The sequence below is a fragment of the Triturus cristatus genome, chromosome 10 (genome assembly GCF_964204655.1).
Source record: "Triturus cristatus chromosome 10, aTriCri1.1, whole genome shotgun sequence".
In the NCBI taxonomy this organism is placed as follows: domain Eukaryota; kingdom Metazoa; phylum Chordata; class Amphibia; order Caudata; family Salamandridae; genus Triturus; species Triturus cristatus.
Genome location: NC_140593.1, coordinates 1,224,359,736 through 1,224,382,836, shown reverse-complemented (window position 1 = coordinate 1,224,382,836; position 23,101 = coordinate 1,224,359,736). Strand labels below are relative to the sequence as shown.

At 58.2% G+C, this 23,101-nt stretch overlaps 1 protein-coding gene across 3 annotated transcripts in view; it reads right to left on the bottom strand.

Moving 5' to 3' along the window:
- The window catches only part of PDZD4 (PDZ domain containing 4), a 391,499-nt gene that overhangs the window by 2,949 nt on the left and 365,449 nt on the right, over positions 1-23,101 (bottom strand). For all 3 annotated transcript variants that reach the window (XM_085629776.1, XM_085629778.1, XM_085629777.1), the window contains exon 7: positions 22,200-22,310. In XM_085629776.1, the coding sequence (XP_085485902.1) occupies positions 22,200-22,310 (111 nt within the window). The remainder of the gene's footprint in view (positions 1-22,199; positions 22,311-23,101) is intronic.

The window sequence follows — 23,101 nt, the reverse complement described above, 5'->3', positions numbered from 1 at the left end:
AGCTTTCAGGTCTTTCAAACCTTTCTCTACATGGTTCTGTACAGTTTACTGCTTGACCTATGGGCAGGCTCCACACCCATATCCTCCATAATTTTTTTTTTTTTAGTACAACATGTTTATTGATTTTTAAAACAAATTAACATAAATAAATCAAAATTAAGAAGGAACAAAGAGGGAAAAAAAGTCTCAAGACAAACAAAAAAAATAAAAATTTCACTCACATCCTTGAGCAGTACACAGAGAGGGACTATCGCTGACTATTGTGCAGTATTAACCTTGCCGCCACGAGAGGGCGCTGCCGGCCTGTACCTACCCTTGCACTGCAGGCTGCACCGCCCCATCACTATATTATCTTCTTAGAATGCAGAGGGCGGGAGCAGGAAATGCCCAAGAACAACCGACTGAACACCTCTCTGCAGAGCAAAAGATGGCCGCATCTGTACCCTGACAAGCGGGGGTCACACAGGGAGCATCACGAGCAGCCGTGCAGCTGTAAACAACAGCATCAAAACTAGAAAACTAACGAGGTGGAGGTGGGGAAGGGGAAACCAAGGACACCCTCCCTCACAGGCACCACTGGAAGACACCTCCCAGGACACTCTCCCTCACAGGCACCACTGGAAGACACCTCCCAGGACACCCTCCCTCACAAGCACCACTGAAGACACCTCCCAGGACACCTTCCCTCACAGGCACCACTGGAAGACACCTCCCAGGACACTCTCCCTCACAGGCACCACTGGAAGACACCTCCCAGGACACTCTCCCTCACAGGCACCACTGGAAGACACCTCCCAGGACACCCTCCCTCAAGGCACCACTGGAAGACACCTCCCAGGACACTCTCCCTCACAGGCACCACTGGAAGACACCTCCCAGGACACCCTCCCTCACAGGCACCACTGGAAGACACCTCCCAGGACACCCTCCCTCACAGGCACCACTGGAAGACACCTCCCAGGACACCCTCCCTCACAGGCACCACTGGAAGACACCTCCCAGGACACCCTCCCTCACAGGCACCACTGGAAGAGATCTCCCAGGACACCCTCCCTGACAGGCACCACTGAAGACACCTCCCAGGAAACCCTCCCTCACAGGCACCACTGGAAGACACCTCCCAAGACACCCTCCCTCACAGGCACCACTGGAAGAGATCTCCCAGGACACCCTCCCTCACAGGCACCACTGGAAGACACCTCACAGGACACCCTCCCTCACAGGCACCACTGGAAGACACCTCCCAGGACACCCTCCCTCACAGGCACCACTGGAAGACACCTCCCAGGACACCCTCCCTCAAGGCACCACTGGAAGACACCTCCCAGGACACCCTCCCTCACAGGCACCACTGAAGACACCTCCCAGGACACCCTCCCTCACAGGCACCACTGAAGACACCTCCCAGGACACCCTCCCTCACAGGCACCACTGGAAGACACCTCCCAGGACACCCTCCCTCACAGGCACGACTGAAGACACCTCCCAGGACACTCTCCCTCACAGGCACCACTGGAAGACACCTCCCAGGACACTCTCCCTCACAGGCACCACTGGAAGACACCTCCCAGGACACCCTCCCTCACAGGCACCACTGGAAGATACCTCACAGGACACCCTCCCTGACAGGCACCACTGAAGACACCTCCCAGGACACCCTCCCTCACAGGCACCACTGGAAGACACCTCCCAGGACTCCCTCCCTCACAGGCACCACTGGAAGAGATCTCCCAGGACACCCTCCCTCACAGGCACCACTGGAAGACACCTCCCAGGACACCCTCCCGCACAGGCACCACTGGAAGACACCTCCCAGGACACCCTCCCTCACCGGCACCACTGAAGACACCTCCTAGGACACCTTCCCTCACAGGCACCACTGAAGACACCTCCCAGGACACCCTCCCTCACAGGCACCACTGGAAGACACCTCCCAGGACACTCTCCCTCACAGGCACCACTGGAAGACACCTCCCAGGACACCCTCCCTCACAGGCACCACTGGAAGACACCTCCCAGGACACCCTCCCTCACAGGCACCACTGGAAGACACCTCCCAGGACACCCTCCCTCACAGGCACCACTGGAAGACACCTCCCAGGACACCCTCCCTCAAGGCACCACTGGAAGACACCTCCCAGGACACCCTCCCTCACAGGCACCACTGAAGACACCTCCCAGGACACCCTCCCTCACAGGCACCACTGGAAGACACCTCCCAGGACACCCTCCCTCACAGGCACCACTGGAAGACACCTCCCAGGACACCCTCCCTCAAGGCACCACTGGAAGACACCTCCCAGGACACCCTCCCTCACAGGCACCACTGGAAGACACCTCCCAGGACACCCTCCCTCAAGGCACCACTGGAAGACACCTCCCAGGACACCCTCCCTCCCAGACACCACTGAAGACACCTCCCAGGACACCCTCCCTCACAGACACCACTGAAGACACCTCCCAGGACACCCTCCCTCACAGGCACCACTGAAGACACCTCCCAGGACACCCTCCCTCACAGGCACCACTGGAAGACACCTCCCAGGACACCCTCCCTCACAGGCACCACTGAAGACACCTCACAGGACACCCTCCCTCACAGGCACCACTGGAAGACACCTCACAGGACACCCTCCCTCACAGGCACCACTGGAAGACACCTCCCAGGACACCCTCCCTCACAGGCACCACTGGAAGACACCTCCCAGGACACCCTCCCTCAAGGCACCACTGGAAGACACCTCCCAGGACACCCTCCCTCACAGGCACCACTGAAGACACCTCCCAGGACACCCTCCCTCACAGGCACCACTGAAGACACCTCCCAGGACACCCTCCCTCACAGGCACCACTGGAAGACACCTCCCAGGACACCCTCCCTCACAGGCACCACTGGAAGACACCTCCCAGGACACCCTCCCTCACAGGCACCACTGGAAGACACCTCCCAGGACATCCTCCCTCACAGGCACCACTGGAAGACACCTCCCAGGACACCCTCCCTCAAGGCACCACTGGAAGACACCTCCCAGGACACCCTCCCTCACAGGCACCACTGGAAGACACCTCCCAGGACACCCTCCCTCAAGGCACCACTGGAAGACACCTCCCAGGACACCCTCCCTCACAGGCACCACTGGAAGACACCTCCCAGGACACCCTCCTTCACAGGCACCACTGAAGACACCTCCCAGGACACCCTCCCTCACAGGCACCACTGGAAGACACCTCCCAGGACACCCTCCCTCACCGGCACCACTGGAAGACACCTCCCAGGACACCCTCCCTCACAGGCACCACTGAAGACACCTCCCAGGACACCCTCCCTCACAGGCACCACTGGAAGACACCTCCCAGGACACCCTCCCTCACATGCACCACTGGAAGACACCTCCCAGGACACCCTCCCTCAAGGCACCACTGGGAGACACCTCCCAGGACACCCTCCCTCACAGGCACCACTGGAAGACACCTCCCAGGACATCCTCCCTCAAGGCACCACTGGAAGACACCTCCCAGGACACCCTCCCTCAAGGCACCACTGGAAGACACCTCCCAGGACACCCTCCCTCACAGGCACCACTGGAAGACACCTCCCAGGACACCCTCCTTCACAGGCACCACTGAAGACACCTCCCAGGACACCCTCCCTCACCGGCACCACTGGAAGACACCTCCCAGGACACCCTCCCTCACCGGCACCACTGAAGACACCTCCCAGGACACCCTCCCTCACAGGCACCACTGGAAGACACCTCCCAGGACACCCTCCCTCACAGGCACCACTGAAGACACCTCCCAGGACACCCTCCCTCACAGGCACCACTGGAAGACACCTCCCAGGACACCCTCCCTCACATGCACCACTGGAAGACACCTCCCAGGACACCCTCCCTCACAGGCACCACTGGAAGACACCTCCCAGGACACCCTCCCTCAAGGCACCACTGGAAGACACCTCCCAGGACACCCTCCCTCAAGGCACCACTGGAAGACACCTCCCAGGACACCCTCCCTCACAGGCACCACTGGAAAACACCTCACAGGACACCCTCCCTCACAAGCACCACTGGAAGACACCTCCCAGGACACCCTCCCTCAAGGCACCACTGGAAGACACCTCCCAGGACACCCTCCCTCACAGGCACCACTGGAAGACACCTCCCAGGACACCCTCCCTCAAGGCACCACTGGAAGACACCTCCCAGGACACCCTCCCTCAAGGCACCACTGGAAGACACCTCCCAGGACACCCTCCCTCACAGGCACCACTGAAGACACCTCCCAGGACACCCTCCCTCACAGGCACCACTGGAAGACACCTCCCAGGACACCCTCCCTCACAGGCACCACTGAAGACACCTCCCAGGACACTCTCCCTCACAGGCACCACTGGAAGACACCTCCCAGGACACTCTCCCTCACAGGCACCACTGGAAGACACCTCCCAGGACACCCTCCCTCACAGGCACCACTGGAAGATACCTCACAGGACACCCTCCCTGACAGGCACCACTGAAGACACCTCCCAGGACACCCTCCCTCACAGGCACCACTGGAAGACACCTCCCAGGACACCCTCCCTCACAGGCACCACTGGAAGAGATCTCCCAGGACACCCTCCCTCACAGGCACCACTGGAAGACACCTCCCAGGAAACCCTCCCGCACAGGCACCACTGGAAGACACCTCCCAGGACACCCTCCCTCACCGGCACCACTGAAGACACCTCCTAGGACACCTTCCCTCACAGGCACCACTGAAGACACCTCCCAGGACACCCTCCCTCACAGGCACCACTGGAAGACACCTCCCAGGACACTCTCCCTCACAGGCACCACTGGAAGACACCTCCCAGGACACCCTCCCTCACAGGCACCACTGGAAGACACCTCCCAGGACACCCTCCCTCACAGGCACCACTGGAAGACACCTCCCAGGACACCCTCCCTCACAGGCACCACTGGAAGACACCTCCCAGGACACCCTCCCTCAAGGCACCACTGGAAGACACCTCCCAGGACACCCTCCCTCACAGGCACCACTGAAGACACCTCCCAGGACACCCTCCCTCACAGGCACCACTGGAAGACACCTCCCAGGACACCCTCCCTCACAGGCACCACTGGAAGACACCTCCCAGGACACCCTCCCTCAAGGCACCACTGGAAGACACCTCCCAGGACACCCTCCCTCACAGGCACCACTGGAAGACACCTCCCAGGACACCCTCCCTCAAGGCACCACTGGAAGACACCTCCCAGGACACCCTCCCTCCCAGACACCACTGAAGACACCTCCCAGGACACCCTCCCTCACAGACACCACTGAAGACACCTCCCAGGACACCCTCCCTCACAGGCACCACTGAAGACACCTCCCAGGACACCCTCCCTCACAGGCACCACTGGAAGACACCTCCCAGGACACCCTCCCTCACAGGCACCACTGAAGACACCTCACAGGACACCCTCCCTCACAGGCACCACTGGAAGACACCTCACAGGACACCCTCCCTCACAGGCACCACTGGAAGACACCTCCCAGGACACCCTCCCTCACAGGCACCACTGGAAGACACCTCCCAGGACACCCTCCCTCAAGGCACCACTGGAAGACACCTCCCAGGACACCCTCCCTCACAGGCACCACTGAAGACACCTCCCAGGACACCCTCCCTCACAGGCACCACTGAAGACACCTCCCAGGACACCCTCCCTCACAGGCACCACTGGAAGACACCTCCCAGGACACCCTCCCTCACAGGCACCACTGGAAGACACCTCCCAGGACACCCTCCCTCACAGGCACCACTGGAAGACACCTCCCAGGACATCCTCCCTCACAGGCACCACTGGAAGACACCTCCCAGGACACCCTCCCTCAAGGCACCACTGGAAGACACCTCCCAGGACACCCTCCCTCACAGGCACCACTGGAAGACACCTCCCAGGACACCCTCCCTCAAGGCACCACTGGAAGACACCTCCCAGGACACCCTCCCTCACAGGCACCACTGGAAGACACCTCCCAGGACACCCTCCTTCACAGGCACCACTGAAGACACCTCCCAGGACACCCTCCCTCACAGGCACCACTGGAAGACACCTCCCAGGACACCCTCCCTCACCGGCACCACTGGAAGACACCTCCCAGGACACCCTCCCTCACAGGCACCACTGAAGACACCTCCCAGGACACCCTCCCTCACAGGCACCACTGGAAGACACCTCCCAGGACACCCTCCCTCACATGCACCACTGGAAGACACCTCCCAGGACACCCTCCCTCAAGGCACCACTGGGAGACACCTCCCAGGACACCCTCCCTCACAGGCACCACTGGAAGACACCTCCCAGGACATCCTCCCTCAAGGCACCACTGGAAGACACCTCCCAGGACACCCTCCCTCAAGGCACCACTGGAAGACACCTCCCAGGACACCCTCCCTCACAGGCACCACTGGAAGACACCTCCCAGGACACCCTCCTTCACAGGCACCACTGAAGACACCTCCCAGGACACCCTCCCTCACCGGCACCACTGGAAGACACCTCCCAGGACACCCTCCCTCACCGGCACCACTGAAGACACCTCCCAGGACACCCTCCCTCACAGGCACCACTGGAAGACACCTCCCAGGACACCCTCCCTCACAGGCACCACTGAAGACACCTCCCAGGACACCCTCCCTCACAGGCACCACTGGAAGACACCTCCCAGGACACCCTCCCTCACATGCACCACTGGAAGACACCTCCCAGGACACCCTCCCTCACAGGCACCACTGGAAGACACCTCCCAGGACACCCTCCCTCAAGGCACCACTGGAAGACACCTCCCAGGACACCCTCCCTCAAGGCACCACTGGAAGACACCTCCCAGGACACCCTCCCTCACAGGCACCACTGGAAAACACCTCACAGGACACCCTCCCTCACAAGCACCACTGGAAGACACCTCCCAGGACACCCTCCCTCAAGGCACCACTGGAAGACACCTCCCAGGACACCCTCCCTCACAGGCACCACTGGAAGACACCTCCCAGGACACCCTCCCTCAAGGCACCACTGGAAGACACCTCCCAGGACACCCTCCCTCAAGGCACCACTGGAAGACACCTCCCAGGACACCCTCCCTCACAGGCACCACTGGAAGACACCTCCCAGGACACCCTCCTTCACAGGCACCACTGAAGACACCTCCCAGGACACCCTCCCTCACAGGCACCACTGGAAGACACCTCCCAGGACACCCTCCCTCACCGGCACCACTGGAAGACACCTCCCAGGACACCCTCCCTCACCGGCACCACTGAAGACACCTCCCAGGACACCCTCCCTCACAGGCACCACTGGAAGACACCTCCCAGGACACCCTCCCTCACAGGCACCACTGAAGACACCTCCCAGGACACCCTCACTCACAGGCACCACTGGAAGACACCTCCCAGGACACCCTCCCTCACATGCACCACTGGAAGACACCTCCCAGGACACCCTCCCTCAAGGCACCACTGGAAGACACCTCCCAGGACACCCTCCCTCACAGGCACCACTGGAAGACACCTCCCAGGACACCCTCCCTCAAGGCACCACTGGAAGACACCTCCCAGGACACCCTCCCTCAAGGCACCACTGGAAGACACCTCCCAGGACACCCTCCCTCACAGGCACCACTGGAAGACACCTCCCAGGACACCCTCCCTCAAGGCACCACTGGAAGACACCTCCCAGGACACCCTCCCTCACAGGCACCACTGGAAGACACATCCCAGGACACCCTCCCTCACCGGCACCACTGAAGACACCTCCCAGGACACCTTCCCTCACAGGCACCACTGAAGACACCTCCCAGGACACCCTCCCTCACAGGCACCACTGGAAGATACCTCCCAGGACATCCTCCCTCACAGGCACCACTGAAGACACCTCCCAGGACACCCTCCCTCACAGGCACCACTGGAAGACACCTCCCAGGACACCCTCCCTCACAGGCACCACTGGAAGACACCTCCCAGGACACCCTCCCTCACAGGCACCACTGGAAGACACCTCACAGGACACCCTCCCTCACAGGCACCACTGAAGACACCTCCCAGGACACCCTCCCTCACAGGCACCACTGGAAGACACCTCCCAGGACACCCTCCCTCACAGGCACCACAGGCACAACTGGAAGACACCTCCCAGGACACCCTCCCTCACAGGCACCACTGGAAGACACCTCCCAGGACACCCTCCCTCACAGGCACCACTGGAAGACGCCTCCCAGGACACCCTCCCTCACAGGCACCACTGGAAGACACCTCCCAGGACACCCTCCCTCACAGGCACCACTGAAGACACCTCACAGGACACCCTCCCTCACAGGCACCACTGGAAGACACCTCACAGGACACCCTCCCTCACAGGCACCACTGGAAGACACCTCCCAGGACACCCTCCCTCACAGGCACCACTGGAAGACACCTCCCAGGACACCCTCCCTCAAGGCACCACTGGAAGACACCTCCCAGGACACCCTCCCTCACAGGCACCACTGAAGACACCTCCCAGGACACCCTCCCTCACAGGCACCACTGAAGACACCTCCCAGGACACCCTCCCTCACAGGCACCACTGGAAGACACCTCCCAGGACACCCTCCCTCACAGGCACCACTGGAAGACACCTCCCAGGACACCCTCCCTCACAGGCACCACTGGAAGACACCTCCCAGGACATCCTCCCTCACAGGCACCACTGGAAGACACCTCCCAGGACACCCTCCCTCAAGGCACCACTGGAAGACACCTCCCAGGACACCCTCCCTCACAGGCACCACTGGAAGACACCTCCCAGGACACCCTCCCTCAAGGCACCACTGGAAGACACCTCCCAGGACACCCTCCCTCACAGGCACCACTGGAAGACACCTCCCAGGACACCCTCCTTCACAGGCACCACTGAAGACACCTCCCAGGACACCCTCCCTCACAGGCACCACTGGAAGACACCTCCCAGGACACCCTCCCTCACCGGCACCACTGGAAGACACCTCCCAGGACACCCTCCCTCACAGGCACCACTGAAGACACCTCCCAGGACACCCTCCCTCACAGGCACCACTGGAAGACACCTCCCAGGACACCCTCCCTCACATGCACCACTGGAAGACACCTCCCAGGACACCCTCCCTCAAGGCACCACTGGGAGACACCTCCCAGGACACCCTCCCTCACAGGCACCACTGGAAGACACCTCCCAGGACATCCTCCCTCAAGGCACCACTGGAAGACACCTCCCAGGACACCCTCCCTCAAGGCACCACTGGAAGACACCTCCCAGGACACCCTCCCTCACAGGCACCACTGGAAGACACCTCCCAGGACACCCTCCTTCACAGGCACCACTGAAGACACCTCCCAGGACACCCTCCCTCACCGGCACCACTGGAAGACACCTCCCAGGACACCCTCCCTCACCGGCACCACTGAAGACACCTCCCAGGACACCCTCCCTCACAGGCACCACTGGAAGACACCTCCCAGGACACCCTCCCTCACAGGCACCACTGAAGACACCTCCCAGGACACCCTCCCTCACAGGCACCACTGGAAGACACCTCCCAGGACACCCTCCCTCACATGCACCACTGGAAGACACCTCCCAGGACACCCTCCCTCACAGGCACCACTGGAAGACACCTCCCAGGACACCCTCCCTCAAGGCACCACTGGAAGACACCTCCCAGGACACCCTCCCTCAAGGCACCACTGGAAGACACCTCCCAGGACACCCTCCCTCACAGGCACCACTGGAAAACACCTCACAGGACACCCTCCCTCACAAGCACCACTGGAAGACACCTCCCAGGACACCCTCCCTCAAGGCACCACTGGAAGACACCTCCCAGGACACCCTCCCTCACAGGCACCACTGGAAGACACCTCCCAGGACACCCTCCCTCAAGGCACCACTGGAAGACACCTCCCAGGACACCCTCCCTCAAGGCACCACTGGAAGACACCTCCCAGGACACCCTCCCTCACAGGCACCACTGAAGACACCTCCCAGGACACCCTCCCTCACAGGCACCACTGGAAGACACCTCCCAGGACACCCTCCCTCACAGGCACCACTGAAGACACCTCCCAGGACACTCTCCCTCACAGGCACCACTGGAAGACACCTCCCAGGACACTCTCCCTCACAGGCACCACTGGAAGACACCTCCCAGGACACCCTCCCTCACAGGCACCACTGGAAGATACCTCACAGGACACCCTCCCTGACAGGCACCACTGAAGACACCTCCCAGGACACCCTCCCTCACAGGCACCACTGGAAGACACCTCCCAGGACACCCTCCCTCACAGGCACCACTGGAAGAGATCTCCCAGGACACCCTCCCTCACAGGCACCACTGGAAGACACCTCCCAGGAAACCCTCCCGCACAGGCACCACTGGAAGACACCTCCCAGGACACCCTCCCTCACCGGCACCACTGAAGACACCTCCTAGGACACCTTCCCTCACAGGCACCACTGAAGACACCTCCCAGGACACCCTCCCTCACAGGCACCACTGGAAGACACCTCCCAGGACACTCTCCCTCACAGGCACCACTGGAAGACACCTCCCAGGACACCCTCCCTCACAGGCACCACTGGAAGACACCTCCCAGGACACCCTCCCTCACAGGCACCACTGGAAGACACCTCCCAGGACACCCTCCCTCACAGGCACCACTGGAAGACACCTCCCAGGACACCCTCCCTCAAGGCACCACTGGAAGACACCTCCCAGGACACCCTCCCTCACAGGCACCACTGAAGACACCTCCCAGGACACCCTCCCTCACAGGCACCACTGGAAGACACCTCCCAGGACACCCTCCCTCACAGGCACCACTGGAAGACACCTCCCAGGACACCCTCCCTCAAGGCACCACTGGAAGACACCTCCCAGGACACCCTCCCTCACAGGCACCACTGGAAGACACCTCCCAGGACACCCTCCCTCAAGGCACCACTGGAAGACACCTCCCAGGACACCCTCCCTCCCAGACACCACTGAAGACACCTCCCAGGACACCCTCCCTCACAGACACCACTGAAGACACCTCCCAGGACACCCTCCCTCACAGGCACCACTGAAGACACCTCCCAGGACACCCTCCCTCACAGGCACCACTGGAAGACACCTCCCAGGACACCCTCCCTCACAGGCACCACTGAAGACACCTCACAGGACACCCTCCCTCACAGGCACCACTGGAAGACACCTCACAGGACACCCTCCCTCACAGGCACCACTGGAAGACACCTCCCAGGACACCCTCCCTCACAGGCACCACTGGAAGACACCTCCCAGGACACCCTCCCTCAAGGCACCACTGGAAGACACCTCCCAGGACACCCTCCCTCACAGGCACCACTGAAGACACCTCCCAGGACACCCTCCCTCACAGGCACCACTGGAAGACACCTCCCAGGACACCCTCCCTCACAGGCACCACTGGAAGACACCTCCCAGGACACCCTCCCTCACAGGCACCACTGGAAGACACCTCCCAGGACATCCTCCCTCACAGGCACCACTGGAAGACACCTCCCAGGACACCCTCCCTCAAGGCACCACTGGAAGACACCTCCCAGGACACCCTCCCTCACAGGCACCACTGGAAGACACCTCCCAGGACACCCTCCCTCAAGGCACCACTGGAAGACACCTCCCAGGACACCCTCCCTCACAGGCACCACTGGAAGACACCTCCCAGGACACCCTCCTTCACAGGCACCACTGAAGACACCTCCCAGGACACCCTCCCTCACAGGCACCACTGGAAGACACCTCCCAGGACACCCTCCCTCACCGGCACCACTGGAAGACACCTCCCAGGACACCCTCCCTCACAGGCACCACTGAAGACACCTCCCAGGACACCCTCCCTCACAGGCACCACTGGAAGACACCTCCCAGGACACCCTCCCTCACATGCACCACTGGAAGACACCTCCCAGGACACCCTCCCTCAAGGCACCACTGGGAGACACCTCCCAGGACACCCTCCCTCACAGGCACCACTGGAAGACACCTCCCAGGACATCCTCCCTCAAGGCACCACTGGAAGACACCTCCCAGGACACCCTCCCTCAAGGCACCACTGGAAGACACCTCCCAGGACACCCTCCCTCACAGGCACCACTGGAAGACACCTCCCAGGACACCCTCCTTCACAGGCACCACTGAAGACACCTCCCAGGACACCCTCCCTCACCGGCACCACTGGAAGACACCTCCCAGGACACCCTCCCTCACCGGCACCACTGAAGACACCTCCCAGGACACCCTCCCTCACAGGCACCACTGGAAGACACCTCCCAGGACACCCTCCCTCACAGGCACCACTGAAGACACCTCCCAGGACACCCTCCCTCACAGGCACCACTGGAAGACACCTCCCAGGACACCCTCCCTCACATGCACCACTGGAAGACACCTCCCAGGACACCCTCCCTCACAGGCACCACTGGAAGACACCTCCCAGGACACCCTCCCTCAAGGCACCACTGGAAGACACCTCCCAGGACACCCTCCCTCAAGGCACCACTGGAAGACACCTCCCAGGACACCCTCCCTCACAGGCACCACTGGAAAACACCTCACAGGACACCCTCCCTCACAAGCACCACTGGAAGACACCTCCCAGGACACCCTCCCTCAAGGCACCACTGGAAGACACCTCCCAGGACACCCTCCCTCACAGGCACCACTGGAAGACACCTCCCAGGACACCCTCCCTCAAGGCACCACTGGAAGACACCTCCCAGGACACCCTCCCTCAAGGCACCACTGGAAGACACCTCCCAGGACACCCTCCCTCACAGGCACCACTGGAAGACACCTCCCAGGACACCCTCCTTCACAGGCACCACTGAAGACACCTCCCAGGACACCCTCCCTCACAGGCACCACTGGAAGACACCTCCCAGGACACCCTCCCTCACCGGCACCACTGGAAGACACCTCCCAGGACACCCTCCCTCACCGGCACCACTGAAGACACCTCCCAGGACACCCTCCCTCACAGGCACCACTGGAAGACACCTCCCAGGACACCCTCCCTCACAGGCACCACTGAAGACACCTCCCAGGACACCCTCACTCACAGGCACCACTGGAAGACACCTCCCAGGACACCCTCCCTCACATGCACCACTGGAAGACACCTCCCAGGACACCCTCCCTCAAGGCACCACTGGAAGACACCTCCCAGGACACCCTCCCTCACAGGCACCACTGGAAGACACCTCCCAGGACACCCTCCCTCAAGGCACCACTGGAAGACACCTCCCAGGACACCCTCCCTCAAGGCACCACTGGAAGACACCTCCCAGGACACCCTCCCTCACAGGCACCACTGGAAGACACCTCCCAGGACACCCTCCCTCAAGGCACCACTGGAAGACACCTCCCAGGACACCCTCCCTCACAGGCACCACTGGAAGACACATCCCAGGACACCCTCCCTCACCGGCACCACTGAAGACACCTCCCAGGACACCTTCCCTCACAGGCACCACTGAAGACACCTCCCAGGACACCCTCCCTCACAGGCACCACTGGAAGATACCTCCCAGGACATCCTCCCTCACAGGCACCACTGAAGACACCTCCCAGGACACCCTCCCTCACAGGCACCACTGGAAGACACCTCCCAGGACACCCTCCCTCACAGGCACCACTGGAAGACACCTCCCAGGACACCCTCCCTCACAGGCACCACTGGAAGACACCTCACAGGACACCCTCCCTGACAGGCACCACTGAAGACACCTCCCAGGACACCCTCCCTCACAGGCACCACTGGAAGACACCTCCCAGGACACCCTCCCTCACAGGCACCACAGGCACAACTGGAAGACACCTCCCAGGACACCCTCCCTCACAGGCACCACTGGAAGACACCTCCCAGGACACCCTCCCTCACAGGCACCACTGGAAGACGCCTCCCAGGACACCCTCCCTCACAGGCACCACTGGAAGACACCTCCCAGGACACCCTCCCGCACAGGCACCACTGGAAGACACCTCCCAGGACACCCTCCCGCACAGGCACCACTGGAAGACGCCTCCCAGGACACCCTCCCTCACAGGCACCACTGGAAGACACCTCCCAGGACACCCTCCCTCACAGGCACCACTGGAAGACACCTCCCAGGACACCCTCCCTCACAGGCACCACTGGAAGACACCTCCCAGGACGCGCTCCCTCACAGGCACCACTGGAAGACACCTCCCAGTGCATGGTGAGGCCTCGGAAACAGTGTCAGCCAGGGACAGGTCGCATCTCTGCAGACAGGGAGGGGTGAACTGGAGAGAGCAGGGCTAATGCAGGTGAGAGAGGAGGGTGAGGAGGTCTGAGAGCGCCTGGAATGGAGGCGAGTAAAGATGGGGAGAGATGGTGCCATTTCTTGGTCCCACACTCTCCAGCCTGGGGATAGCGCCTCTTCGTGGGTCTGCAATGCCACCTGCAGCAAACAGACCTTCTAGGCACCTAGTGACGTTACCAACCTACCCGTTCTGCCGAATCCCTGCAGTTCGTGATATAAACACCTGTGGGTGCAGGTGAGAAGCGGGGGCAGCATGAACAAGGGGGTCTCCGAGCGGAGGTGCTTGGGATGCGTACAGGTGAGTCAGGTGCGAGGACACTGTCTGACACTTAGGGGCATATTTACAATGAAGTGGCGGAGTGAGGCGTTAGCCGTCGTGACTTAACACCTCACTCCGCCACTTCAGAAACGCAAGGCTGCGCCGTATTTACAAGGATATGGTACAGCCCTGCGTTTCCTCCTGTGCTGGCACTAAGCTTAGCAGCCAAGCGCCAACGCAGGCATCCTTGCACTAGGGTGCAAGGGTGTCTGCATTCAGGGGAGGATTGTTTATGTGTAGGAAGGTGTCCCTTCCTGCATATAAACAATCCTAGGGAGCTGCGCATGCGCTGGAACCAGCACCTCACTCACTACAAACCTTCACTAAAGGCGGATGCAACACATTCACTCCAGCAGATTCCTCGCCTCCCCCCGCTGCTTATACATTTCAACTCCTTCAGACTCCTTGATGTGTGCTCTGGGCTTTGCGCACCGCTTGTAGCCTCATCCAATGCCGGCTCCTCCATGCACAGTAACCCCTCCTGAAGTCTGTGTGTGCTCGTGCTGTCAATGAATTGATCTCTTGTTGCTTCCACCAGTCATTCCTTAAATGTACACGTCACTTCCGGTGTGCGCCCTACCACCACAAAGTGTTCCAAACTTGTACCCAGTATCTGCAGCCTGCAGAAAGTTGGTGTCTTCCTACTATGGTGTCCCTTTCAGTGCCATGGTTCACCCCCCGCATTATCATCGCCCCAGCCTTCATCTCAAAGTCCTCTTCAATGTTTCATACGGGTCATACAGCTCTTTATCAAAGTCCACTTCATCTTCCTGTTCACTTCTGAGCAAAGGGAAATGGTTTGATATTCTTCTGCCTTGCACCCCCAAACTCCAGCGGGTTTGTGCTTGGCCACAAACACCCCCACCATCCAATATGGCTGCCACATTTACTTAGTGAGGAAGTCCAACTTCCATTTGCTTCCTCTCTTCTATTGGCCATCTCTTCGCTATGGAGTAGAGATGCCCAACGAGGTAGGAGGAGGGCGTGGTTTGGGGCCTTCCTTCACTGAGATTAAGGCTAGCTGGAACTTTGATCTGTTCCATTCATATGGATTTCTAAAACGCATGGCGACCCAGGAGGGCCTCCCGGCACTAAGACACTATTCAGGTCCCATGTCTTGGCCGAACATATTAGCTGAAAAGAACAGTTTTAAAGAATTTTCTGAATTTTGGTTTTCCTTATTTGGGAGAGCATTCCATGGCTTGGAGACAAGGAAGGCGAAGGAGTGGGCTCCATTCCTGGTCTCTTCACCCTGGTGACTATGAACAGTTGTCGGTTAGTGGAGCGCAACGTTCTTGTGGGGTCGTAGGGTGTTACCAGTCTTTGAATCAGCTTAGGTCCTTTTTATACGTTGCTTGATGAGCAAGACAAAGTGACTTCAAGTGAATTCTTTTGAGGGCTGGCAGCCAGTGTAAGGTGGCCAGGGCTGCAGTTGCCGATGGCCAGTGGCATTTTGAGTAACCTGGAGTCTTTTTACGACACACTTGGGACTTACCAAGTGTAGGGAGTTTCCATCGTCAAGTCATGAGATAACTAAGCCTTGCCCCACCACTCTACGCGAGCGTTCGGGCAGCCATCTCAATAGCTTTCTCAGAGTTCTGAGAAGGCCGAAACATGTTGCTGCCAATTTCCTAGTTTGGGTTTCCATTGAAGGTTCATTGTTGAGCCAGAAGTCTAAACTCTTGACCTCCGTTTCAGGGGTGGGTTGTCTGCCAAGAAAGTCTGGCCAATTCAGCTCCATCCACCTGGCGGAGTTGTTTCCCACCACCATCACCTCTGTCTTCTCCCCATTTAATTTAAGACTGCTTGTAGCCATCCAGTCTACTACATGCTTAAGGCAGTCATTGAGATGGGTGGGCGTCCTTTCAGTTTGATGCTAGAGGGAGATGATTATTTGCGCGTCATCAGAGTAGTATATCGAGGAGAAACCATTTGACTTTATGTCTCTGACAACGGGATGACGTACAGGTTGAACAGAGTGGGGCTTAGTGAGGAACCCTGAGACACCCCACATTTTAGGGAATGAATTTCTGACTGTGTGGCTTCTTCACACACTTGCTGTGTGGCTTGTTCTCAAGCCCAGCTGTGTTGTCTACTTCCGCTACTGGCTTCACACCATGTGGTACCCTGCTGGATCTCGGCCTTGCTGACGCCCGTGTTGTTCACCAAGTTCAAAGGAGACTTTGCACACAGTTTTGTTCGCGTGTCAGCCTACGCAGCACGTGCAATACCTTGAAATGATAAGGCAGTCAACGTTCTTGTACAGTTGCTGCGTGTGCCACCACGTGTCACCCATCAGTGTAGATGTACTCTCTTGACAAATAACAAGCTTCTACCTCCTTGTTAGTGCCGCTGTCAGTTTCTGCTACGCTGCAGGAACACTTATGTCACTCACGTGAGGAAAGTAGTCGCAATGCATGTAGGGTAAAAAAGCAGGTGCCAGTGGGCTTTGGGTCCTCAGTTCCTTTTTGCAACTGGCAAGATGCATAACCTCAAGAGAGACTTACTAACAGCAGTTAAGTAACATATCCAACACACGCGTCCAGCCAGGATGGTGTCATTGCCAAGATGAGAAGTCACCATCCCTGCATTCCATGCCAGGCGGGACTATAGACTGCCAGGGTGCTGGGCACAGCTTTGAAGGAATGCATCATAAAACATCCTAACACAGGCATGCTCCTCTTACTGCGCGGCATGTTGAGCTGCATGGTGAGAAGACGTGCGGACCGCCTCATCAGGTGGAGACAATGTATGGGGCATGGTGTCATCATCAAGAAGCAATAGCCCTTGCATTATCAGTGGAGCTTGGAATAATGTCTTCTGGGTCTGGAAGAGCGCCATGAGCACAGAAGGTCTGTTGGTCAGTATTCAAAGAGAGGATTTAAGGAGGACCAGGGCACATCAGCCACCCAGGCTGCTTGGAGACCGTACTCCAGGTGCATACCAAGGCACTGCCAGGATGGGCCAGAAGAGTCACATCATGCCTTAAAATGCAGCAGCAAAGCCTGAGGAGAGGTGGGAATGGTGGGCGTGTGGGCACACTTGGCACTGGTCACACGAACTAGGCAAACCGGGCAGCCATGACACCACTGGATGCTCTATGAATGGCTCAGTGGTGCCCTCTAATGGTGAGCCATCAAAGAGCATGTGCTCATGATCTGCAAACGTCGCTGCATTCAGTAAGATGCCCGTAGATGATTCCTGGAAGCTGTAGATTGTCCCATCTTCTTCCTCAGTCGAGGGTGTTTTAAAGTTCCCAGGTTGTTATTGTTAATTGGATCTATACAGGGCGTGGCCGGAGTTTCATAGCTTTCGGCCTAAGAAGAAAAAGGCTAGACCTCCTTGCCAGGATCTCCTGATTCTAGGACCTAAAGCAAGGTTGAGATTACTTGAGCGCAAGGATCGACTGGGTGTATACGGTGACACAGGAGACCAAAGACAGCTAGGGCCGGAATTGGATAGACATTTATGCTCACAATACAGTGATTTGAATTGGATGCGGCGCACAATAGGCAGCCAGGGAAGTTCCCGGTCAGGTCCTTCCTCCCTCCACGAGTTGGTGCTGAGGAAAGTCTTGAAAATCCCAAGAAACAAGTTCAATCCTCATCCGCCACTGACACTCGTACGCATTCCCACCATGTTTCTAGACAGCGCACCAGGATCTGCGTGCTCCTTTCGGGACTGGTACAAGTGCATGCGGCCACCTAACTTGAAGTACCTTCCCTTCTTAAACGTCAGTAGCATACAAGTGCCACACACACTGTCCCAGCTTTGCCTGATGGTGAGCCTACGATCTCCAGCACCAACTGTCTAATGTCATCCCAGCTGCATCAAGTGATGCTCAAGTTGCGAGACAAAGTTCTCAGAGCAGCATTTGACGGGAAGGAGCTCTGCTCTGATGAAAAGGTACATATATTGATAGCAAGGTCTTTACTGGAGATCACCTTCAAGTCCCTACGGGCCTCTCTCAATAAGTGACCTTTCCTCAATGTTTGATAGAACCTGGCTTGTCTGGGCTTCAGGGTTTCTTGAGCCGCAAGCGAAGACTTTACAGATTGGTGAATTTAAGCAGAAGCATCCGGAGGGAAACTTTGCTTTTCACCCCCTGTGTCTGAGCGAAAAAAGCAAAAATGGCTCTTCCCATGTCTGAAACCATCCCTCCCCTGTTTGTGTGAAGTGGTGGGGGAAACTGTCCTTGAACCCCAAGGCTTGCTGGTGGTTTCAAACTGGGGTGGCATGGTGAGCAAATAAATGATGGATGAAATCCAGATCTGTGACTGGGGGTGAATGTTTGATTTGTTCAGCGTTCTGTCCGTCATTTGTACTTTTCTGCTTTTGTTGCCCTAAGTGGGAAGGGTATGCCCAGAAGTGGGTCCTGTGCTCGCTGTGTCACTAGATTCAAGCTAGCCTGGCTGATGAGGGGTGATACCCCAAAACGGGTCCTAGGACACTTCTTATTTTTCGGTCCAGGGAGGACCAGGTCCGGCAGTTCGGGCTGGACTGTTCCCATGAGGAACAGGGTCAAGACTGATTTGCATATGGCTGGGTCTAAACTGGGGTGGCGTGCTGAGCATAAAAACGATGGATTAAACCCAGATCTGTGACTGGGGGTGAATTTTTGACAATGTTCAGCATTCCGTCCATCATCTTTTTGTGTTGCTGGTGGATCAGGCAGGATCCTGGGGTGATGTTTTAGCCCCCACTACTCCATGCCACCCCTTCTTCCTTTCTTCCCTCCTTTCATGCACCCCATCTTCTGACTTACTGGTGGAGGCACACTCTCCTGGACCATGAACGCGCAGAGCTCACCCCCTTGCAGGGAGCAGCCAAGGCGTCCGGCGCCCTTCTCCTTGTGTTTCTTCGCCACCACCTCTTGAAGTCTTCCTGCCACAGGAGCCTTTCAAGGCAGTGGCCAGGATATTGCTGGCCCTCTAGACCTTAAAAACATCATATTCCACAGTGCATAAAGGAGACGTGTAAGGTTTGTGGACTGTTTGCGTCAACATAAGATACACGTATTCCAATGCTTACATGAGCGGCTGGTCAGAGCTCCTGCCAGGCCAGCGAGTCGTCTGCTTTTCAACCGGGGAACCACAGCGGCAACCACCAAGTCCACATTAGTTCTGTTGTATGGGTGTTCAGGGTGCGGCGCTGGAGCGGGGCTCCCCACCTGTATGTCCGTGCCCTCTGTCTGTCTGTCCTGACACTATTTGTTTCAGCGCCTCTGTCGTGGTTCCCGGTGCCTGTCTCTCCTTACTCTGTTTGTTTCAGTGTCTCTGTGCCAATCCCCTGTGCCTGTCTCTCCTAACTCTGTTTGCTTCAGTGTCTCTGTATCCGCCCCCTGTGCCAGCCCCTGCCCCTCACACTCTCTGGACCCCTTTTACCCCTGCCCCTCACACTCTCTGCACCCCCTTTGTCTCACTGCTCCTGGGCCTCTCTTTCCCTATGCCAGCCCCTGACCCTCACACTCTACACTCTGTGCCAGCCTCTGCCCCTCACACTCTCTGCACCCCCTTTTCCTCCCTGCCCCTCACACACTCTACACCCCGTTGCCTCCCTACCCCTCACATTCTCTGCACCACTTCCTCCCTGCACTCACACTCTCTGCTCCCCACTTCCTCCCTGCCCCTCACACTCTCTGCAACCGCTGTTCCATCGCCTGCCCCCACACTGTGCACCCTGTTTGTCTCCCTGTCCCTCACATTCTCTGCACCTCCTTTGCCTCCCTACCCCTCACACTCCCTGCAACCCCTGTTCCAGTGCCTGCCCCTCACACTCTCTGCACCCCCTTTGCCTCCCTGCCCCTTACACTGTGCACCCCCACTTCCTCCCTGCCCCAGAACCTCAGTGCAGGCTCGGTTTTCCCAGCCCCTGTCCTCACAGTCTGCACTCCCTGTGCCTCCTTGCCCCTCACACTCTGTACATCCTGTGCCTGCCCCTTACACTCTGCACCCCCTTTGGCTCCCTACCCCTCACACTCTGCACCCCCACTTCCTCCCTGCCCCAGGCTCTTAGTGCAGGTTCTGCTTTCCCAGCCTGCCCTTCTCCTGACACGCGCTGGGTCTTCTGGGAAAGCTCAGCTCAGAGTCACGTGACCCGTGCAATTATCTGCGGATGAAGCCGGCGCTTCTCAAGGAGCTGTCAGCGCTGAGCTGCGCCAGGGCTTCTGGGCGCGCGGTCCTTGGGGGCCCGGAGGGCGCGGTGAAGGCCGCCGCAGCAATTACCGGGTGCTGAGTCCTCGGAAAGGAAGGGCCCTCGTAGGACGAGAACAAACGCGCTCGCAGGGCCTGCTGGGAGGGCACAGATTGTTTGCTCCTTGAGAAACCACGCGCTGTTAAAACAGAACCAGCAAACGCCTGGTCTCCAGAGTGCAGACAGCCAAAACCCCATTCTTGCTTACGTATCGCCTAACAAAAACTGTAACCTGCACTCCCAACTCCACACTCACTCTTCACATATTTTAGTACTGGTTTAATTTATTATTTTAACTCCAGGCCTAGCATTTTTCTAGGCTCGTGCCTAACAGGCAGGGTCACCTGGTCTCCTGTGGATGGGAAGGACGTGGGACGCCTGCCCCCTCATCCTAGCCATGGCCAGACAGAGGTCCACCTGGGTCGCCGTGGTGTGTTCATATTGAGATGCGTCTACTTGGCGTCAACGAAGGCTCTCCAGGGTGACATTTTCAGCTTCCCTCGAAGTCCTGCGCTGAGACCTAGTTTAGAACCATTGCCTTGGTCATATGTTGTCATGGTTTCATCACTGTGAGATTGATTTTGGGTTAAACCATAATGTTTTTACTTATTCACTGGTTGGTCCCTCCATGCTTCTCGACCAGGGTGGAGAGACTAAGGGGCATATTTACCGGAACTGACGCATCAGCATTGATGCGACATATTTTTGTGCCTGCCGCAAACGCCCTAACAACGCCATGGATGCGCTGTATTTACAATATAGGGTTCCATGGCACTAAGATTGACGGATGTGTCAGAAATTCTGACGCATCTTTTGGCGCTAAAGTGACACATTGCTGGAGTTGGTGGTAAGACTGGTGCAACTCCAGCGATGTGTCAGAACACAGAGGCGAGTCCCATGTTAAAAGCCCTGGGTCAATCCTTACGTCTGGTTTGAGAAGGCGTAGGGATTTTGACACAGTCAAGTCATAGAGTGACACCGTGAAAAGTTGTACATTTCACTGCGTCAGTTCTACGTGGCTTTGAACGTGGAAACGCCTACCCTGCATACATTATACCTGGCGCAGGTATAATGTGACACAGGCCTCGAGAACTGACAATTTGGGCCCAATGCTTCAGTTTGTAAACATGAGGCAGTGTGGAGCAATGATTGTGCTGTCGCTGCGTAAAAAAAAATGACGCTGCAGCATCGCTAGCTCCTTGTAAATATGCCCCTAAGTGTGGTGAGATCTGGGGGCTTGCAGTAGCTATGCCCAATAGAAGAGTGATGCCACAATGACCTATCCAGACTGGAACTCGCTGCCGTACCTGAGACGGTGAGGGGGATTTCACTTTCCGTAACTGCAGCTCATCCTCGATTTCTGAGCCAAAGTCATCGAGAAGGTCGTCTCGGTCACTGTCCTTCCAGCGCTTGGTGAGCTGCAAAGAAGCAAACACAGCATGGGAACATCATGTGCTTGGTTCTTTCCACACAATCCCTATTGGCTGCTGAGATCTCAGCTCTAAGACCTTCCCCATAGGTGAGTCACAGCACCACCCTGAGAACCACCACAGCACCAGTGAATGAGCAACCTCAAAATATATCAGAACTTCAGTCCCAAGCGCTCTGAAAGCACCACCCTAAGGACGTTTGACACACCAACCCCGGAATGGTGGAAAGCCCCACTACAAGAGAGCAGCAACCAAAGAACTGTGGAGAGCCCCAACCCAAGGGTGTATGACAGCCCCAATCCAAGGGTGTATGACAGCCCCAACCCAAGGGTGTATGACAGCCCCAACCCAAGGGTGTATGACAGCCCCAACCCAAGGGTGTATGACAGCCCCAACCCAAGGGTGTATGACAGCCCCAACTCAAGGGTGTAGGACAGCCCCAACCCAAGGGTGTATGACAGCCCCAAACTGAGGGTTTAGGAGCGCCCCAACCCAAGGGTGTATGACAGCCGCAAACTAAGGGTTTAGGAGTGCCCCAACCCAAAGGTTTAGGACAGCCCGACCTAAGGGTGTATGATTCCCAACCCAAGGGTACAGGAGCGCCCCAACCCAAGGGTGTATGACAGCCCCAACCCAAGGGTTTAGGAGTGCCCCAACCTAAGGGTGTATGACAGCCCCTACCCAAGGGTTTAAGAGAGCCCCAACTTAAGGGTATATGACAGCCCCAACCTAAGGGTATAGGAGCGCCTCAACCCAGTGGTGTATGACAGCCCCAACCC